Below are 18,117 nucleotides of genomic sequence, written 5' to 3' on the forward strand. Positions count from 1 at the left end.
ATGTTTGATGCTGTTGATGTAGCTTGTCTACTGCAGTTGATGTTGAATACCACCAATAGAATAAGACACACAAAGCCAAGCTATGCTTTCGGTACATTTTAATGCTAAACATCTACCCGACACATACAATTCTAAAAGATCATTTCACTGTCCAGCGTCACATCCAGCATGCGTCAGTTCAGCGTCAGATCGAGCGTGCGTCAGTTCAGCGTCAGATCCAGCATGCGTCAGTCCAGCGTGCGTCAGTCAAGCGTCACATCCAGCGTCACATCCAGCGTCACATCCAGCGTGCGTCAGTCCAGCGTGCGTCAGTCCAGCGTCACATCCAGCGTGCGTCAGTCAAGCGTCACATCCAGCATGAATCACATCCAGCATGCGTCAGTCCAGCGTCAGATCCATCATGAATCACATCGAGCATGCGTCACGACTTATGAGAGATGACTTCTCATGACCTGAACACCAATCAAAATACCCAGACACGTCCAAGCCAGCTGAAAACAATGTAAAGTTAACATGTCAGTGTAAAGTTAACATTTCAATAAACATCTCAGTGTAAAGTTAACATTTCAGTAAACATCTCAGTGTAAAGTTAACATTTCAGTAAACATCTCAGTGTAAAGTTAACATATCGGTATAAAGTTAACATATCGGTATAAAGTTAACATATCAGTGTAAATTTAAAATATCAGTGTAAAGTTAACATATCAGTATAAAGTTAACATTTCAGTATAAAGTTAACATATCAGTGTAAAGTTAACATTTCAGTATAAACTTAACATATCAGTATAAAGTTAACATTTCAGTATAAAGTTAACATATCAGTGTAAAGTTAACATTTCAGTGTAAAGTTAACATTTCAGTGTAAAGTTAACTTATCGGTATAAAGTTAACATTTCAGTGTAAAGTTAACATATCAGTGTAAAGTTAACATATCAGTGTAAAGTTAACATATACGTGTAAAGTTAACATATCAGTATAAAGTTAACACATAAGTATAAAGTTAACATATCAGTATAAAGTTAACACATCAGTATAAAGTTAACATTGCAGTTTAAAGTTAACATATCAGTATAAAGTTAACATATCAGTATAAAGTTAACACATAAGTATAAAGTTAACATATCTGTATAAAGTTAACACATCAGTATATAGTTAACAAATCATCCCACAGTCATACGATACCTACCCCGATGGTCAAGCATAAAACGTAAGCCACATTGAATTCACTGCGAAAAAACCACAAGAAATAATGCATGTAGCACCCCTGTAAGAGAGAAATTACAAGAAGTAATGCATGTAGCACCCCTGTAAGAGAGAAATTACAAGAAGTAATGCATGTAGCACCTCTGTAAGAGAGAAATTACAAGAAGTAATGCATGTAGCACCTCTGTAAGAGAGAAATTACAATGCATGTAGCACCTCTGTAAGAGAGAAATTACAAGAAGTAATGCATGTAGCACCTCTGTAAGAGAGAAATTACAAGAAGTAATGCATGTAGCACCTCTGTAAGAGAGAAATTACAAGAAGTAATGCATGTAGCACCCCTGTAAGAGAGAAATTACAAGAAGTAATGCATGTAGCACCCCTGTAAGAGAGAAATTACAAGAAGTAATGCATGTAGCACCTCTGTAAGAGAGAAATTACAAGAAGTAATGCATGTAGCACCCCTGTAAGAGAGAAATTACAATGCATGTAGCACCTCTGTAAGAGAGAAATTACAATGCATGTAGCACCTCTGTAAGAGAGAAATTACAAGAAGTAATGCATGTAGCACCCCTGTAAGAGAGAAACGACAAGAAGTAATGCATGTAGCACCTCTGTAAGAGAGAAATTACAAGAAGTAATGCATGTAGCACCCCTGTAAGAGAGAAATTACAATGCATGTAGCACCTCTGTAAGAGAGAAATTACAATGCATGTAGCACCTCTGTAAGAGAGAAATTACAAGAAGTAATGCATGTAGCACCCCTGTAAGAGAGAAATTACAAGAAGTAATGCATGTAGCACCTCTGTAAGAGAGAAATTACAAGAAGTAATGCATGTAGCACCCCTGTAAGAAAGAAATTAAAATGCATGTAGCACCCCTGTAAGAGAGAAACGACAAGAAGTAATGCACGTAGCACCTCTGTAAGAGAGAAATTACAATGCATGTAGCACCCCTGTAAGAGAGAAATTACAAGAAGTAGTGCATGTAGCACCCCTGTAAGAGAGAAATTACAAGAAGTAATGCATGCAGCACCCCTGTAAGAGAGAAATTACAAGACGTAATGCATGTAGCACCTCTGTAAGAGAGAAATTACAAGAAGTAATGCATGTAGCACCTCTGTAAGAGAGAAATTACAAGAAGTAATGCATGTAGCACCTCTGTAAGAGAGAAATTACAAGAAGTAATGAATGTAGCACCCCTGTAAGAGAGAAATTACAAGAAGTAATGCATGCAGCACCCCTGTAAGAGAGAAATTACAAGAAGTAATGCATGTAGCACTCCTGTAAGAGAGAAACGACAAGAAGTAATGCATGTAGCACCCCTGTAAGAGAGAAATTACAATGCATGTAGCACCCCTGTAAGAGAGAAACGACAAGAAGTAATGCATGTAGCACCTCTGTAAGAGAGAAATTACAATGCATGTAGCACCCCTGTAAGAGAGAAATTACAAGAAGTAGTGCATGTAGCACCCCTGTAAGAGAGAAATTACAAGAAGTAATGCATGTAGCACCTCTGTAAGAGAGAAATTACAAGAAGTAATGCATGTAGCACCTCTGTAAGAGAGAAATTACAAGAAGTAATGCATGTAGCACCTCTGTAAGAGAGAAATTACAAGAAGTAATGAATGTAGCACCCCTGTAAGAGAGAAATTACAAGAAGTAATGCATGTAGCACCCCTGTAAGAGAGAAATCACAATGCATGTAGCACCCCTGTAAGAGAGAAATTACAAGAAGTAATGCATGTAGCACCCCTGTAAGAGAGAAATCACAATGCATGTAGCACCCCTGTAAGAGAGAAATTACAAGAAGTAATGCATGTAGCACCCCTGTAAGAGAGAAATTACAAGAAGTATTGCATGTAGCACCTCTGTAAGAGAGAAATTACAAGAAGTAATGCATGTAGCACCCCTGTAAGAGAGAAATTACAAGAAGAAATGCATGTAGCACCTCTGTAAGAGAGAAATTACAATGCATGTAGCACCCCTGTAAGAGAGAAATTACAAGAAGTAATGCATGTAGCACCCCTGTAAGAGAGAAATTACAAGAAGTAATGCATGTAGCACCTCTGTAAGAGAGAAATTACAATGCATGTAGCACCCCTGTAAGAGAGAAATTACAAGAAGTAATGCATGTAGCACCCCTGTAAGAGAGAAATTACAAGTAATGCATGTAGCACCTCTGTAAGAGAGAAATTACAATGCATGTAGCACCCCTGTAAGAGAGAAATTACAATGCATGTAGCACCTCTGTAAGAGAGAAACGACAAGAAGTAATGCATGTAGCACCCCTGTAAGAGAGAAATTACAAGAAGTAATGCATGTAGCACCCCTGTAAGAGAGAAATTACAATGCATGTAGCACCTCTGTAAGAGAGAAATTACAATGCATGTAGCACCCCTGTAAGAGAGAAATTACAATGCATGTAGCACCCCTGTAAGAGAGAAATTACAATGCATGTAGCACCCCTGTAAGAGAGAAATCACAATGCATGTAGCACCCCTGTAAGAGAGAAATTACAAGAAGTAATGCATGTAGCACCCCTGTAAGAGAGAAATCACAATGCATGTAGCACCCCTGTAAGAGAGAAATTACAAGAAGTAATGCATGTAGCACCCCTGTAAGAGAGAAATTACAAGAAGTAATGCATGCAGCACCCCTGTAAGAGAGAAATTACAAGAAGTAGTGCATGTAGCACCCCTGTAAGAGAGAAATTACAAGAAGTAATGCATGTAGCACCTCTGTAAGAGAGAAATTACAAGAAGTAATGCATGTAGCACCCCTGTAAGAGAGAAATTACAATGCATGTAGCACCCCTGTAAGAGAGAAATTACAAGAAGTAATGCATGTAGCACCCCTGTAAGAGAGAAATTACAAGAAGTAGTGCATGTAGCACCTCTGTAAGAGAGAAATTACAATGCATGTAGCACCCCTGTAAGAGAGAAATTACAAGAAGTAGTGCATGTAGCAACCCTGTAAGAGAGAAATTACAAGAAGTAATGCATGCAGCACCCCTGTAAGAGAGAAATTACAAGAAGTAATGCATGTAGCACCCCTGTAAGAGAGAAATCACAATGCATGTAGCACCCCTGTAAGAGAGAAATTACAAGAAGTAATGCATGTAGCACCCCTGTAAGAGAGAAATTACAAGAAGTAATGCATGTAGCACCTCTGTAAGAGAGAAATTACAAGAAGTAATGCATGTAGCACCTCTGTAAGAGAGAAATTACAATGCATGTAGCACCTCTGTAAGAGAGAAATTACAAGAAGTAATGCATGTAGCACCTCTGTAAGAGAGAAATTACAAGAAGTAATGCATGTAGCACCTCTGTAAGAGAGAAATTACAAGAAGTAATGCATGTAGCACCCCTGTAAGAGAGAAATTACAAGAAGTAATGCATGTAGCACCCCTGTAAGAGAGAAATTACAAGAAGTAATGCATGTAGCACCTCTGTAAGAGAGAAATTACAAGAAGTAATGCATGTAGCACCCCTGTAAGAGAGAAATTACAATGCATGTAGCACCTCTGTAAGAGAGAAATTACAATGCATGTAGCACCTCTGTAAGAGAGAAATTACAAGAAGTAATGCATGTAGCACCCCTGTAAGAGAGAAACGACAAGAAGTAATGCATGTAGCACCTCTGTAAGAGAGAAATTACAAGAAGTAATGCATGTAGCACCCCTGTAAGAGAGAAATTACAATGCATGTAGCACCTCTGTAAGAGAGAAATTACAATGCATGTAGCACCTCTGTAAGAGAGAAATTACAAGAAGTAATGCATGTAGCACCCCTGTAAGAGAGAAATTACAAGAAGTAATGCATGTAGCACCCCTGTAAGAAAGAAATTAAAATGCATGTAGCACCCCTGTAAGAGAGAAACGACAAAAAGTAATGCATGTAGCACCTCTGTAAGAGAGAAATTACAATGCATGTAGCACCCCTGTAAGAGAGAAATTACAAGAAGTAGTGCATGTAGCACCCCTGTAAGAGAGAAATTACAAGAAGTAATGCATGCAGCACCCCTGTAAGAGAGAAATTACAAGAAGTAATGCATGTAGCACCTCTGTAAGAGAGAAATTACAAGAAGTAATGCATGTAGCACCTCTGTAAGAGAGAAATCACAAGAAGTAATGCATGTAGCACTCCTGTAAGAGAGAAACGACAAGAAGTAATGCATGTAGCACCCCTGTAAGAGAGAAATTACAATGCATGTAGCACCCCTGTAAGAGAGAAACGACAAGAAGTAATGCATGTAGCACCTCTGTAAGAGAGAAATTACAATGCATGTAGCACCCCTGTAAGAGAGAAATTACAAGAAGTAGTGCATGTAGCACCCCTGTAAGAGAGAAATTACAAGAAGTAATGCATGTAGCACCTCTGTAAGAGAGAAATTACAAGAAGTAATGCATGTAGCACCTCTGTAAGAGAGAAATTACAAGAAGTAATGCATGTAGCACCTCTGTAAGAGAGAAATTACAAGAAGTAATGAATGTAGCACCCCTGTAAGAGAGAAATTACAAGAAGTAATGCATGTAGCACCCCTGTAAGAGAGAAATCACAATGCATGTAGCACCCCTGTAAGAGAGAAATTACAAGAAGTAATGCATGTAGCACCCCTGTAAGAGAGAAATCACAATGCATGTAGCACCCCTGTAAGAGAGAAATTACAAGAAGTAATGCATGTAGCACCCCTGTAAGAGAGAAATTACAAGAAGTATTGCATGTAGCACCTCAGTAAGAGAGAAATTACAAGAAGTAATGCATGTAGCACCCCTGTAAGAGAGAAATTACAAGAAGAAATGCATGTAGCACCTCTGTAAGAGAGAAATTACAATGCATGTAGCACCCCTGTAAGAGAGAAATTACAAGAAGTAATGCATGTAGCACCCCTGTAAGAGAGAAATTACAAGTAATGCATGTAGCACCTCTGTAAGAGAGAAATTACAATGCATGTAGCACCCCTGTAAGAGAGAAATTACAATGCATGTAGCACCTCTGTAAGAGAGAAACGACAAGAAGTAATGCATGTAGCACCCCTGTAAGAGAGAAATTACAAGAAGTAATGCATGTAGCACCCCTGTAAGAGAGAAATTACAAGAAGTAATGCATGTAGCACCTCTGTAAGAGAGAAATTACAAGAAGTAATGCATGTAGCACCCCTGTAAGAGAGAAATTACAATGCATGTAGCACCTCTGTAAGAGAGAAATTACAATGCATGTAGCACCCCTGTAAGAGAGAAATTACAATGCATGTAGCACCCCTGTAAGAGAGAAATTACAATGCATGTAGCACCCCTGTAAGAGAGAAATCACAATGCATGTAGCACCCCTGTAAGAGAGAAATTACAAGAAGTAATGCATGTAGCACCCCTGTAAGAGAGAAATCACAATGCATGTAGCACCCCTGTAAGAGAGAAATTACAAGAAGTAATGCATGTAGCACCCCTGTAAGAGAGAAATTACAAGAAGTAATGCATGCAGCACCCCTGTAAGAGAGAAATTACAAGAAGTAGTGCATGTAGCACCCCTGTAAGAGAGAAATTACAAGAAGTAATGCATGTAGCACCTCTGTAAGAGAGAAATTACAAGAAGTAATGCATGTAGCACCCCTGTAAGAGAGAAATTACAATGCATGTAGCACCCCTGTAAGAGAGAAATTACAAGAAGTAATGCATGTAGCACCCCTGTAAGAGAGAAATTACAAGAAGTAGTGCATGTAGCACCTCTGTAAGAGAGAAATTACAATGCATGTAGCACCCCTGTAAGAGAGAAATTACAAGAAGTAGTGCATGTAGCAACCCTGTAAGAGAGAAATTACAAGAAGTAATGCATGCAGCACCCCTGTAAGAGAGAAATTACAAGAAGTAATGCATGTAGCACCCCTGTAAGAGAGAAATTACAAGAAGTAATGCATGTAGCACCCCTGTAAGAGAGAAATCACAATGCATGTAGCACCCCTGTAAGAGAGAAATTACAAGAAGTAATGCATGTAGCACCCCTGTAAGAGAGAAATTACAATGCATGTAGCACCCCTGTAAGAGAGAAATTACAAGAAGTAATGCATGTAGCACCCCTGTAAGAGAGAAATTACAAGAAGTAATGCATGTAGCACCCCTGTAAGAGAGAAATCACAATGCATGTAGCACCCCTGTAAGAGAGAAATCACAATGCATGTAGCACCCCTGTAAGAGAGAAATTACAAGAAGTAATGCATGTAGCACCCCTGTAAGAGAGAAATTACAAGAAGTAATGCATGTAGCACCTCTGTAAGAGAGAAATTACAAGAAGTAATGCATGTAGCACCCCTGTAAGAGAGAAATTACAAGAAGTAATGCATGTAGCACCTCTGTAAGAGAGAAATTACAAGAAGTAATGCATGTAGCACCCCTGTAAGAGAGAAATTACAAGAAGTAATGCATGTAGCACCTCTGTAAGAGAGAAATTACAAGAAGTAATGCATGTAGCACCCCTGTAAGAGAGAAATTACAAGAAGTAATGCATGTAGCACCCCTGTAAGAGAGAAATTACAAGAAGTAATGCATGTAGCACCCCTGTAAGAGAGAAATTACAAGAAGTAATGCATGTAGCACCCCTGTAAGAGAGAAATTACAAGAAGTAATGCATGTAGCACCTCTGTAAGAGAGAAATTACAAGAAGTAATGCATGTAGCACCTCTGTAAGAGAGAAATTACAAGAAGTAATGCATGTAGCACCCCTGTAAGAGAGAAATTACAAGAAGTAATGCATGTAGCACCTCTGTAAGAGAGAAATTACAAGAAGTAATGCATGTAGCACCCCTGTACGAGAGAAATTACAAGAAGTAATGCATGTAGCACCTCTGTAAGAGAGAAATAACAAGAAGTAGTGCATGTAGCACCCCTGTAAGAGAGAAATTACAAGAAGTAATGCATGTAGCACACCTTTAAGAGAGAAATTACAATGCATGTAGCACCCCTGTAAGAGAGAAATTACAAGAAGTAATGCATGTAGCACCTCTGTAAGAGAGAAATTACAATGCATGTAGCACCTCTGTAAGATTGAAACGACAAGCAGTAATGAATGTAGCACACCTTTAAGAAATCAAACAAAGCCATAACCTACATCTATAACCTGCCCATTGTAACAAATAAATCGCATATAGCCAGGTTATCGTAAAAAACAAATCGTGTTCCGGGTCGCTACTTTCTGTTTTCTAGCAAACGTGAGATCATATTTAATTTTAGCAGCTTCTCAACTCTTCCGGAAAGGTTTTTACTTTCTCGTATATAAGAAGTATAGAGAAAGTCTTGTAATCGTGTAAAAAAAAATCGAGATTTTTACAGATCTCGACGTTTTACACCTCACTGATACGGAAAAACATAATTTTGCAATCTTGTCCGTATGTCTGTGTGTGTGTGTGTCTATGTGTAAACACGATAACTTGAGTACCGTTACAGCTAGGTTAATGAAATTTCATATATAGGTATTTTATCATAATCGTAGGTCCGCATTAACTTTTGAGCGATTTCCGATAACCGGAAGTGGTACTTTTTCTACTTTGAATTTTTCAAAAGCCTATAACTTGAGTACTACTAAAGATAGATAAATGAAATTTCACCTGTAAGTAAAAGAGCTAATTCTCTACCTTCTGTCAAATTTTGAGTAATTTCCGCTGACCGGAAGTACTAATTTACGCTATTTCCGATTTCTCAAAAAGCGCACGTAAATTTATTAAGTACTAATAATATTGCGCACTATTATGCACATTTTGTTTTGGCGTTCGCTTGGTGCGCAATTCTTTTTTCTATGAGTTATTATTCTATTTTTAAAAGTTTAAGTAATTAAAAGCCATGTCTATATTCCAAGTTATATAAGAATATTCGAGAAAGTTTAGGGGAGATCACTGTGACACTTGATTTTTTGTTATTGTCTATTCGGGCAATAATCACATCCGGGTATATGTCTTTCGGGCAAACGTCCCACCACCTCTGCCCTCCCCTCGCCCGTTTTGGACCGAATTACTTTTTAAAGAACCAATTTCTCATAACTGCAACTAATCACACACATAACTTATTAGCTCTTTTAGATATACTAATTTTATTTTTATAATTCCTATCACGTGACTACCTCCTGATTGATATAGGGCGAGTCGTCTGTGGAGGCGCACCCCACGACCTCATAGAACCGCTGGGTCTCGTTGTCACTCTTAAATACAACCGTGTCACAGCAAGCAGGGGGAACCTGTAACATACAGGGAACAATGGGTCAGGAACATGTAACATACAGGGAACAAGGCGTCAGGAACCTGTAACATACAGGGAACAAGGCGTCAGGAACCTGTGACATACAGGGAACAAGGCGTCAGGAACCTGTAACATACAGGGAACAAGGCGTCAGGAACCTGTAACATACAGGGAACAAGGTGTCAGGAACCTGTAACATACAGGGAACAAGGCGTCAGGAACCTGTAACATACAGGGAACAAGGTGTCAGGAACCTGTAACATACAGGGAACCAGGTATAAGGAACCTGTAACATACAGGGAACAAGGCGTCAGGAACCTGTAACATACAGGGAACAAGGTGTAAGGAACCTGTAACATACAGGGAACCAGGTATAAGGAACCTGTAACATACAGGGAACCAGGTATAAGGAACCTGTAACATACAGGGAACAAGGCGTCAGGAACCTGTAACATACAGGGAACAAGGCGTCAGGAACCTGTAACATACAGGGAACAAGGTGTCAGGAACCTGTAACATACAGGGAACAATGGGTCAGTAACCTGTAACATACAGGGAACAAGGTGTCAGGAACCTGTAACATACAGGGAACAAGGCGTCAGGAACCTGTAACATACAGGGAACAAGGCGTCAGGAACCTGTAACATACAGGGAACAAGGTGTCAGGAACCTGTAACATACAGGGAACAATGGGTCAGTAACCTGTAACATACAGGGAACAAGGTGTCAGGAACCTGTAACATACAGGGAACAAGGCGTCAGAAACCTGTAACATACAGGGAACAAGGCGTCAGGAACCTGTAACATACAGGGAACAAGGCGTCAGGAACCTGTAACTTACAGGGAACAAGGTGTCAGGAACCTGTAACATACAGGGAACAAGGTGTCAGGAACCTGTAACATACAGGGAACAAGGCGTCAGCAACCTTGTAACATACAGGGAACAAGGTGTCAGGAACCTGTAACATACAGGGAACAAGGTGTCAGGAACCTGTAACATACAGGGAACAATGGGTCAGGAACCTGTAACATACATACGTGTGTTGGGTGCGTGTGTTGGGTGTGTGTGTTGGGTGCGTGTGATGGGTGTGTGTGTGTTGGGTGCGTGTGTTGGGTGTGTGTTTGGTGCGTGTGTTGGGTGCGTGTGATGGGTGTGTGTTTGGTGCGTGTGTTGGGTGCGTGTGATGGGTGTGTGTGTGTTGGGTGCGTGTGTTGGGTGTGTGTTTGGTGCGTGTGTTGGGTGCGTGTGATGTGTAGCACGTGCTGTGTAACACATGTAAAACACAGATAAACAGGACTCGAACCCAAGACACCCAGCACAGCAAACGAACATGCAGTCGACTAGACCACTCACCTTGAAGGAGCTGCTGAAGGTGACCTTGGGGACGACGACCTTGTAGGTGGAGGGGATCCAACTGGGTCGTGTGAAGTGGAGCAGCGGGTTCTGCCCTTGGATCAGGCTGAACTGGAGCTGGTCTTTGACGAAGTCCTTGGGGCCTTCAATGCCGCAACATTTGCCCTGCTCAAGGACATTCACAGGCTGACCTACACTAGTGACCTTCCCGTGTGTGACCTACACTAGTGACCTTCTCGTGTGACCTACACTAGTGACCTTCTCGTGTGACCTTCCCGTGTGTGACCTACACTAGTGACCTTCTCGTGTGACCTACACTAGTGACCTTCTCGTGTGACCTACACTAGTGACCTTCATGTATGTGACCTAGTGACCTCCCCGTGTGTGACCTACACTAGTGACCTTCCCATTTGTCGATTTGCACAATCGTTTAACCCACTATAATGGGGTTAGGTTTAACCCACCATGATGAAGTTAGGTTTAACCCACAATGATGAAGTTAGGTTTAACCCACAATGATGAAGTTAGGTTTAACCCACCATGATCATGAGAGCGTTGAAGGCGGCCGTGGCTGAGTTCCCGGGCAAAAGTTGGTAGCTGCGTCTGATGACCAGCTTCAGGGCGTCGCGGGCAGCAGAGTGGACCTGGTACATACACATACAGACAGTGGCAGCAGAGTGGACCTGGTACATACACATACAGACAGTGGCAGCAGAGTGGACCTGGTACATACACATACAGACAGTGGCAGCAGAGTGGACCTGGTACATACACATACAGACAGTGGCAGCAGAGTGGACCTGGTACATACACATACATACATACGTTATACATACACATACAGACAGATGTTATACATACACATACAGACAGTGGCAGCCGAGTGGACCTGGTACATACACATACAGACAGATCAGAGGCGTAGCGAAGGGGAGGGGGTGCGGACCGCATCTGGTGACACCATTTAGGGGGGTGACACCAAGGCAAAAAATAGCAAAATATATACAGAAAACTTGAGGGGGGATGCAAATCGAAAGTTTGAGGGGAGGGGGATGCAAATCGAAAGTTTAAAGAGGGGGGGGGGGGTGCAAATCGAAAGTTTGAAAGGTCGCTACGCCTCTGGGGGGTGACACCATTAAGTGCCGCACCGGGTGACACCCGACCTCGCTACGCCACTGAGACAGATGATATACATACACATACAGACAGATGTTATACATACACATACAGACAGATGTTATACATACACATACAGACAGATGTAATACATACACATACAGACTAATTTTATAGGTAGACGCATACACAGCTGTTATATATACAGACAGCTGATATTAGTAGACATACATACATCTATTACATAACACATACAGACAAACATTATACGTAGACGTACATGACATACATACAGCTGATGTACATACACACAGACAACTGTTATACATACACATACAGACTGCTGTTATACTTAGACATACACACTCATACACAAGCATACATATATGGCCCATACATAGACATATACACTCACACAAACACATAATCTAGTGTAAAGTGAGTGGTGGATGAGCACGTCTCAATTTACGTCATGCCCCCACCCTTGGCTCACAGTTTCATTCAGCCCCCCCACCCCATCAGATCCCCCCTTCCTACCCCATTACAACATTTAGTACTTGTTGCTGATCAACTAAGACAAACGTACCCTTCCGTTTGGGTCCCTGAGTTGAGCGAAGAAGTAGCTCTGTGCTATGATGCCCAGTATCCCCATCACACTCATCTGGAAGAGAGGGCAAATTTACACTACAGCTATCCCTCAAGTTGTAATACTAGCCACACGCCCGGACATTGGCACGGGAATGTGAATTATCATGTTTTAAAATGACACTAGCGAGCATGTACAAAGAGCAGACGTGACGATGAGACTCACGACTGCCGAGATCCAGAACTTGAGGAAGAAGATGAGAAGAAAGCCGAAGATGCCTTCGACGACTGGGATGATAAACATAACGAACGTAGACCTACTCATCTCCTTCGACCACTCGTTGAAGTAGAGGTCGTCTGTTAATAGGGAGGTGTGTGTGAGGGTGGGGTGTTGGGGGTGGGGTGTTGGGGTGGGGGGTGGTGGGGTTGGGGTGTTGGGGGTGGGGTGTTGGGTGGTGGGGTGTTGGGGTGGTGTATTGGGGTGTGGGTGTTTGGGGTGTAGTGGTGGGGGTGGGGTGGTGGGGAGTGGGGTGTTGTGGTGGGGGTGTTGTGGTGGGGGTGTTGTGGTGGGGGTGTTGTGGTGGGGGTGTTGTGGTTGGGGTGTTGTGGGTGGGGCGGGGTGTTGTGGTGGGGATGTTGTGGGTGGGATGGGGTGTTGGGGTGGGGTGGGGTGTTGGGGTAGGGGTGGGTAACGTTTACCTAGAGATCATCTGTCAATAGGGAAAAAACATTTAACACACATTTTTTACCTACCCCACAATGTGACCTACCCACAATGTGAAGTCCTACCCACAGTGTTACCTAACTTGACCTACCCACAGTGTGACCTAACTTGACCTACCCACAATGTGACCTACCTTGACCTACCCACAGTGTGACCTACCTTGACCTACCCACAGTGTGACCTACCTTGACCTACCCACAATGTGACCTACCTTGACCTATCCACAATGTGACCTACCTTGACCTACCCACAGTGTGACCTACCTTGACCTACCCACAGTGTGACCTACCTTGACCTACCCACAGTGTGACCTAACTTGACCTACTCACAATGTGACCTACCTTGACCTACCCACAGTGTGACCTAACTTGACCTACTCACAATGTGACCTACCTTGACCTACCCACAGTGTGACCTACCTTGACCTACCCACAGTGTGACCTACCCACAGTGTGACCTACCTTGACCTATCCACAATGTGACCTACCCACAGTGTGACCTACCTTGACCTACCCACAGTGTGACCTACCTTGACCTATCCACAATGTGACCTACCCACAATGTGACCTACCTTGACCTACCCACAGTGTGACCTACCTTGACCTACCCACAGTGTGACCTAACTTGACCTACCCACAGTGTGACCTTACCACAGTGTGACCTTACCACCGTGTGACCTGCCTTGACCTACCCACAGTGTGACCTACCCACAGTGTGACCTACCCACAGTGTGACCTACCCACAGTGTGACCTACCCACAGTGTGACCTACCCACAGTGTGACCTACCGGCTATGTTGAACCAGATTGGGACCAACACTGAAGGGTTCCTGTACTTAAAGTTGAAGTTGTTCCTCAATACAACACCCAGCACGGAGAAACTCATGTCAAACACAATCAAAAACGTCAGGCCAATCATCTAAAACACAATCAAAAACGTCAGACCAATCATCTAAAACACAATCAAAAACGTCAGACCAATCATCTAAAACACAATCAAAAACGTCAGACCAATCATCTAAAACACAATCAAAAACGTCAGAACAATCATCTAAAACACAATCAAAAACGTCAGAACAATCATCTAAAACACAATAAAAAACGTCAGAACAATCATCTAAAACACAATCAAAAACGTCAGAACAATCATCTAAAACACAATCAAAAACGTCAGAACAATCATCTAAAACACAATCAAAAACGTCAGAACAATCATCTAAAACACAATCAAAAACGTCAGAACAATCATCTAAAACACAATCAAAAACGTCAGAACAATCATCTAAAACACAATCAAAAACGTCAGACCAATCATCTAAAACACAATCAAAAACGTCAGACCAATCATCTAAAACACAATCAAAAACGTCAGAACAATCATCTAAAACACAATCAAAAACGTCAGACCAATCATCTAAAACACAATCAAAAACGTCAGACCAATCATCTAAAACACAATCAAAAACGTCAGAACAATCATCTAAAACACAATCAAAAACGCCAGAACAATCATCTAAAACACAATCAAAAACGTCAGACCAATCATCTAAAACACAATCAAAAACGTCAGAACAATCATCTAAAACACAATCAAAAACGTCAGACCAATCATCTAAAACACAAGCAAAAACGTCAGACCAATCATCTAAAACACAATCAAAAACGTCAGAACAATCATCTAAAACACAATCAAAAACGCCAGAACAATCATCTAAAACACAATCAAAAACGTCAGACCAATCATCTAAAACACAATCAAAAACGTCAGAACAATCATCTAAAACACAATAAAAAACGTCAGAACAATCATCTAAAACACAATAAAAAACGTCAGAACAATCATCTAAAACACAATCAAAAACGTCAGAACAATCATCTAAAACACAATCAAAAACGTCAGAACAATCATCTAAAACACAATCAAAAACGCCAGAACAATCATCTAAAACACAATCAAAAACGCCAGAACAATCATCTAAAACACAATCAAAAACGTCAGACCAATCATCTAAAACACAATCAAAAACGTCAGAACAATCATCTAAAACACAATAAAAAACGCCAGAACAATCATCTAAAACACAATCAAAAACGTCAGACCAATCATCTAAAACACAATCAAAAACGTCAGAACAATCATCTAAAACACAATCAAAAACGCCAGAACAATCATCTAAAACACAATCAAAAACGCCAGAACAATCATCTAAAACACAATCAAAAACGTCAGACCAATCATCTAAAACACAATCAAAAACGTCAGAACAATCATCTAAAACACAATCAAAAACGTCAGAACAATCATCTAAAACACAATCAAATACGTCAGAACAATCATCTAAAACACAATCAAAAACGTCAGACCAATCATCTAAAACACAATCAAAAACGTCAGAACAATCATCTAAAACACAATCAAAAACGCCAGAACAATCATCTAAAACACAATCAAAAACGCCAGAACAATCATCTAAAACACAATCAAAAACGCCAGAACAATCATCTAAAACACAATCAAAAACGTCAGACCAATCATCTAAAACACAATCAAAAACGTCAGAACAATCATCTAAAACACAATAAAAAACGTCAGAACAATCATCTAAAACACAATAAAAAACGTCAGAACAATCATCTAAAACACAATCAAAAACGTCAGAACAATCATCTAAAACACAATCAAAAACGCCAGAACAATCATCTAAAACACAATCAAAAACGCCAGAACATTCATCTAAAACACAATCAAAAACGCCAGAGCAATCATCTAAAACACAATCAAAAACGTCAGAACAATCATCTAAAACACAATCAAAAACGCCAGAACAATCATCTAAAACACAATCAAAAACGTCAGACCAATCATCTAAAACACAATCAAAAACGCCAGAACAATCATCTAAAACACAATAAAAAACGTCAGACCAATCATCTAAAACACAATCAAAAACGTCAGAACAATCATTTAAAACACAATCAAAAACGTCAGAACAATCATCTAAAACACAATCAAAAACGTCAGAACAATCATCTAAAACACAATCAAAAACGTCAGAACAATCATCTAAAACACAATCAAAAACGTCAGAACAATCATCTAAAACACAATCAAAAACGTCAGAACAATCATCTAAAACACAATCAAAAACGTCAGAACAATCATCTAAAACACAATCATAACACATCGATCATTTCTACAATAATAAAGTTTAAATGAGAAGCTCAAGTAAAACACATTGCTCCCCTGATTTATGGCACTGATTTATAACAATAATTTATAACACTGATTTATAACACTGATTTATAACACTGATTTATAACACTGATGTAAACACTGATTTATAACACCATCATCATCTATCCCGTTCTTGATCAAGACACATGGGGCAGATGAAGTAGAGTTCACCTGTTTCAGAGACCTCGGCATATGAAGGGATAGTGTGGTCAGCAGCCTATACTTTCACTAACCTGAGCAAGGTACCCATTAAAGCTGGGTGGACTCATTGACTTGCTACTGATGTTCGATCTAGCCCCTACATAAATGTAGTTTTTATTCATTTATTCAAAAATGGATTTTTTTGTTTAGATTTGTAGCAATCGGTCACCAGCGGCGGTAGAGCAAGGGGGTGTTATAGTCAGGGGCGTAGAGAGGGGGGCGGGGGGTGCGGACCGCACCGGGTGACACCATTTAGGGGGGTGACACCAAGGCAAAAAATAGCAAAATATATAGAGAAAAACTCGAGGGGGGGGGGGGGTACAAATCGAAAGTTTGAGGGGGGGGGGGTGCAAATCGAAAACTTGAGGGGGGTGTGCAAATCGAAAGTTTGAGGGGGGATGCAAATCGAAAACTTGAGGAGGGGGTGCAAATCGAAAGTTTGAGGGGGGGGGGGGGTGCAAAATGAAAATTTGAAAGTTTGTCCCTGGGAAGGGTCTCTATGCCTCTGGGGGGGTGACACCATTAAGTGCCGCACCGGGTGACACCCGACCTCGCTACGCCACTGGTTATAGTCCTCCCCCCCCCCCCCCCCCCCCCCCCACATTGAATAAAAAAAATCTCTAGGTTTGTATATAAAAACCTATACTATTTTTACTCGGGCCATCGGTCGTTTGGGTAGCCGATCTATAGCTAGCTTTAGTGGGTAGAAATAGAATCTAGAGAATCTAGTTCAACTTGTTGAAACGAAAAACAAAGATTAAATGTAATTATGTATATTGCAGAGCATATTATCCTAGGATCAGACAAACGTACGCAGGAAAAAATACATATAATTGCGTAGAGAATTCGTATTAAGCTCAGCATCTTTGTTTCTGCTTGAAGCTGCTAGTTATCTAACAGTAACAAGCACGGGTAAAACAGAAGTCGTCAGTATGTCATTGAGTGTGATTTGTTTAGCTTTTCTTTTGAAGAGCTCAACGGATTCTATTCTGGTGCTAAACAGTGCGTTGGCGCGTACAGCTGATGTTGATAGTTCAAGTTGTTGAGGCGTACAAGTGGGACTTAACTGACTCGTAGAGGTACCCGCACTAGTTAAATGTGTAGGCGGGAATGGGGGTGGGGGGGGGGGTCATTCATAAAATGACGTCATATCGGCCATGTATGATTGGGGAGGAGGAGGCGTTCAGAAAGTGTTACGGTGCTCTTTTACATTTTAAAAAGGAAATTTTTTTAAAGGAATTAATTCCTCTTGTTATTTCACATTTTGAAAACTTTTAAGTAGGAAGACGAGCGTTTGAAAAGGACAAAAGCAGTTACAAATCAATAGGTGTGTATGGGGATGGGGGGTTGGCAGTGGCGTAGCGAGGTCGAGTGTCACCCGGTGCGGCACTTAATGGTGTCACCCCCTAGGGGCGTATCGACCCTTCACGGCGCCCGGGGACAAACTTTCAATTTTCGATTTACACCCCCACCCCTCA

At 41.0% G+C, this 18,117-nt stretch overlaps 1 protein-coding gene across 1 annotated transcript; it reads right to left on the reverse strand.

Moving 5' to 3' along the window:
- Window positions 1-251: 251 nt before the first annotated feature.
- LOC131928473 (uncharacterized) lies at window positions 252-17,588 on the reverse strand. Its single transcript, XM_059284537.1, has 9 exons — window positions 17,453-17,588; window positions 13,993-14,122; window positions 12,708-12,838; window positions 12,483-12,557; window positions 11,320-11,424; window positions 10,781-10,945; window positions 9,311-9,424; window positions 1,187-1,264; window positions 252-491 (listed from the first exon to the last, which is right to left on the reverse strand). The coding sequence occupies exons 1-9, from the start codon at window positions 17,501-17,503 to the stop codon at window positions 429-431; spliced, it is 912 nt and encodes a 303-aa protein (XP_059140520.1). The 5' UTR covers window positions 17,504-17,588; the 3' UTR covers window positions 252-428.
- Between the last annotated feature and the right edge of the window lie 529 nt (window positions 17,589-18,117).

Source organism: Physella acuta, unplaced genomic scaffold, assembly GCF_028476545.2.
Source record: "Physella acuta isolate Inbredline_101_S28 unplaced genomic scaffold, ASM2847654v3 ptg001506l, whole genome shotgun sequence".
In the NCBI taxonomy this organism is placed as follows: Eukaryota; Metazoa; Mollusca; class Gastropoda; family Physidae; genus Physella; species Physella acuta.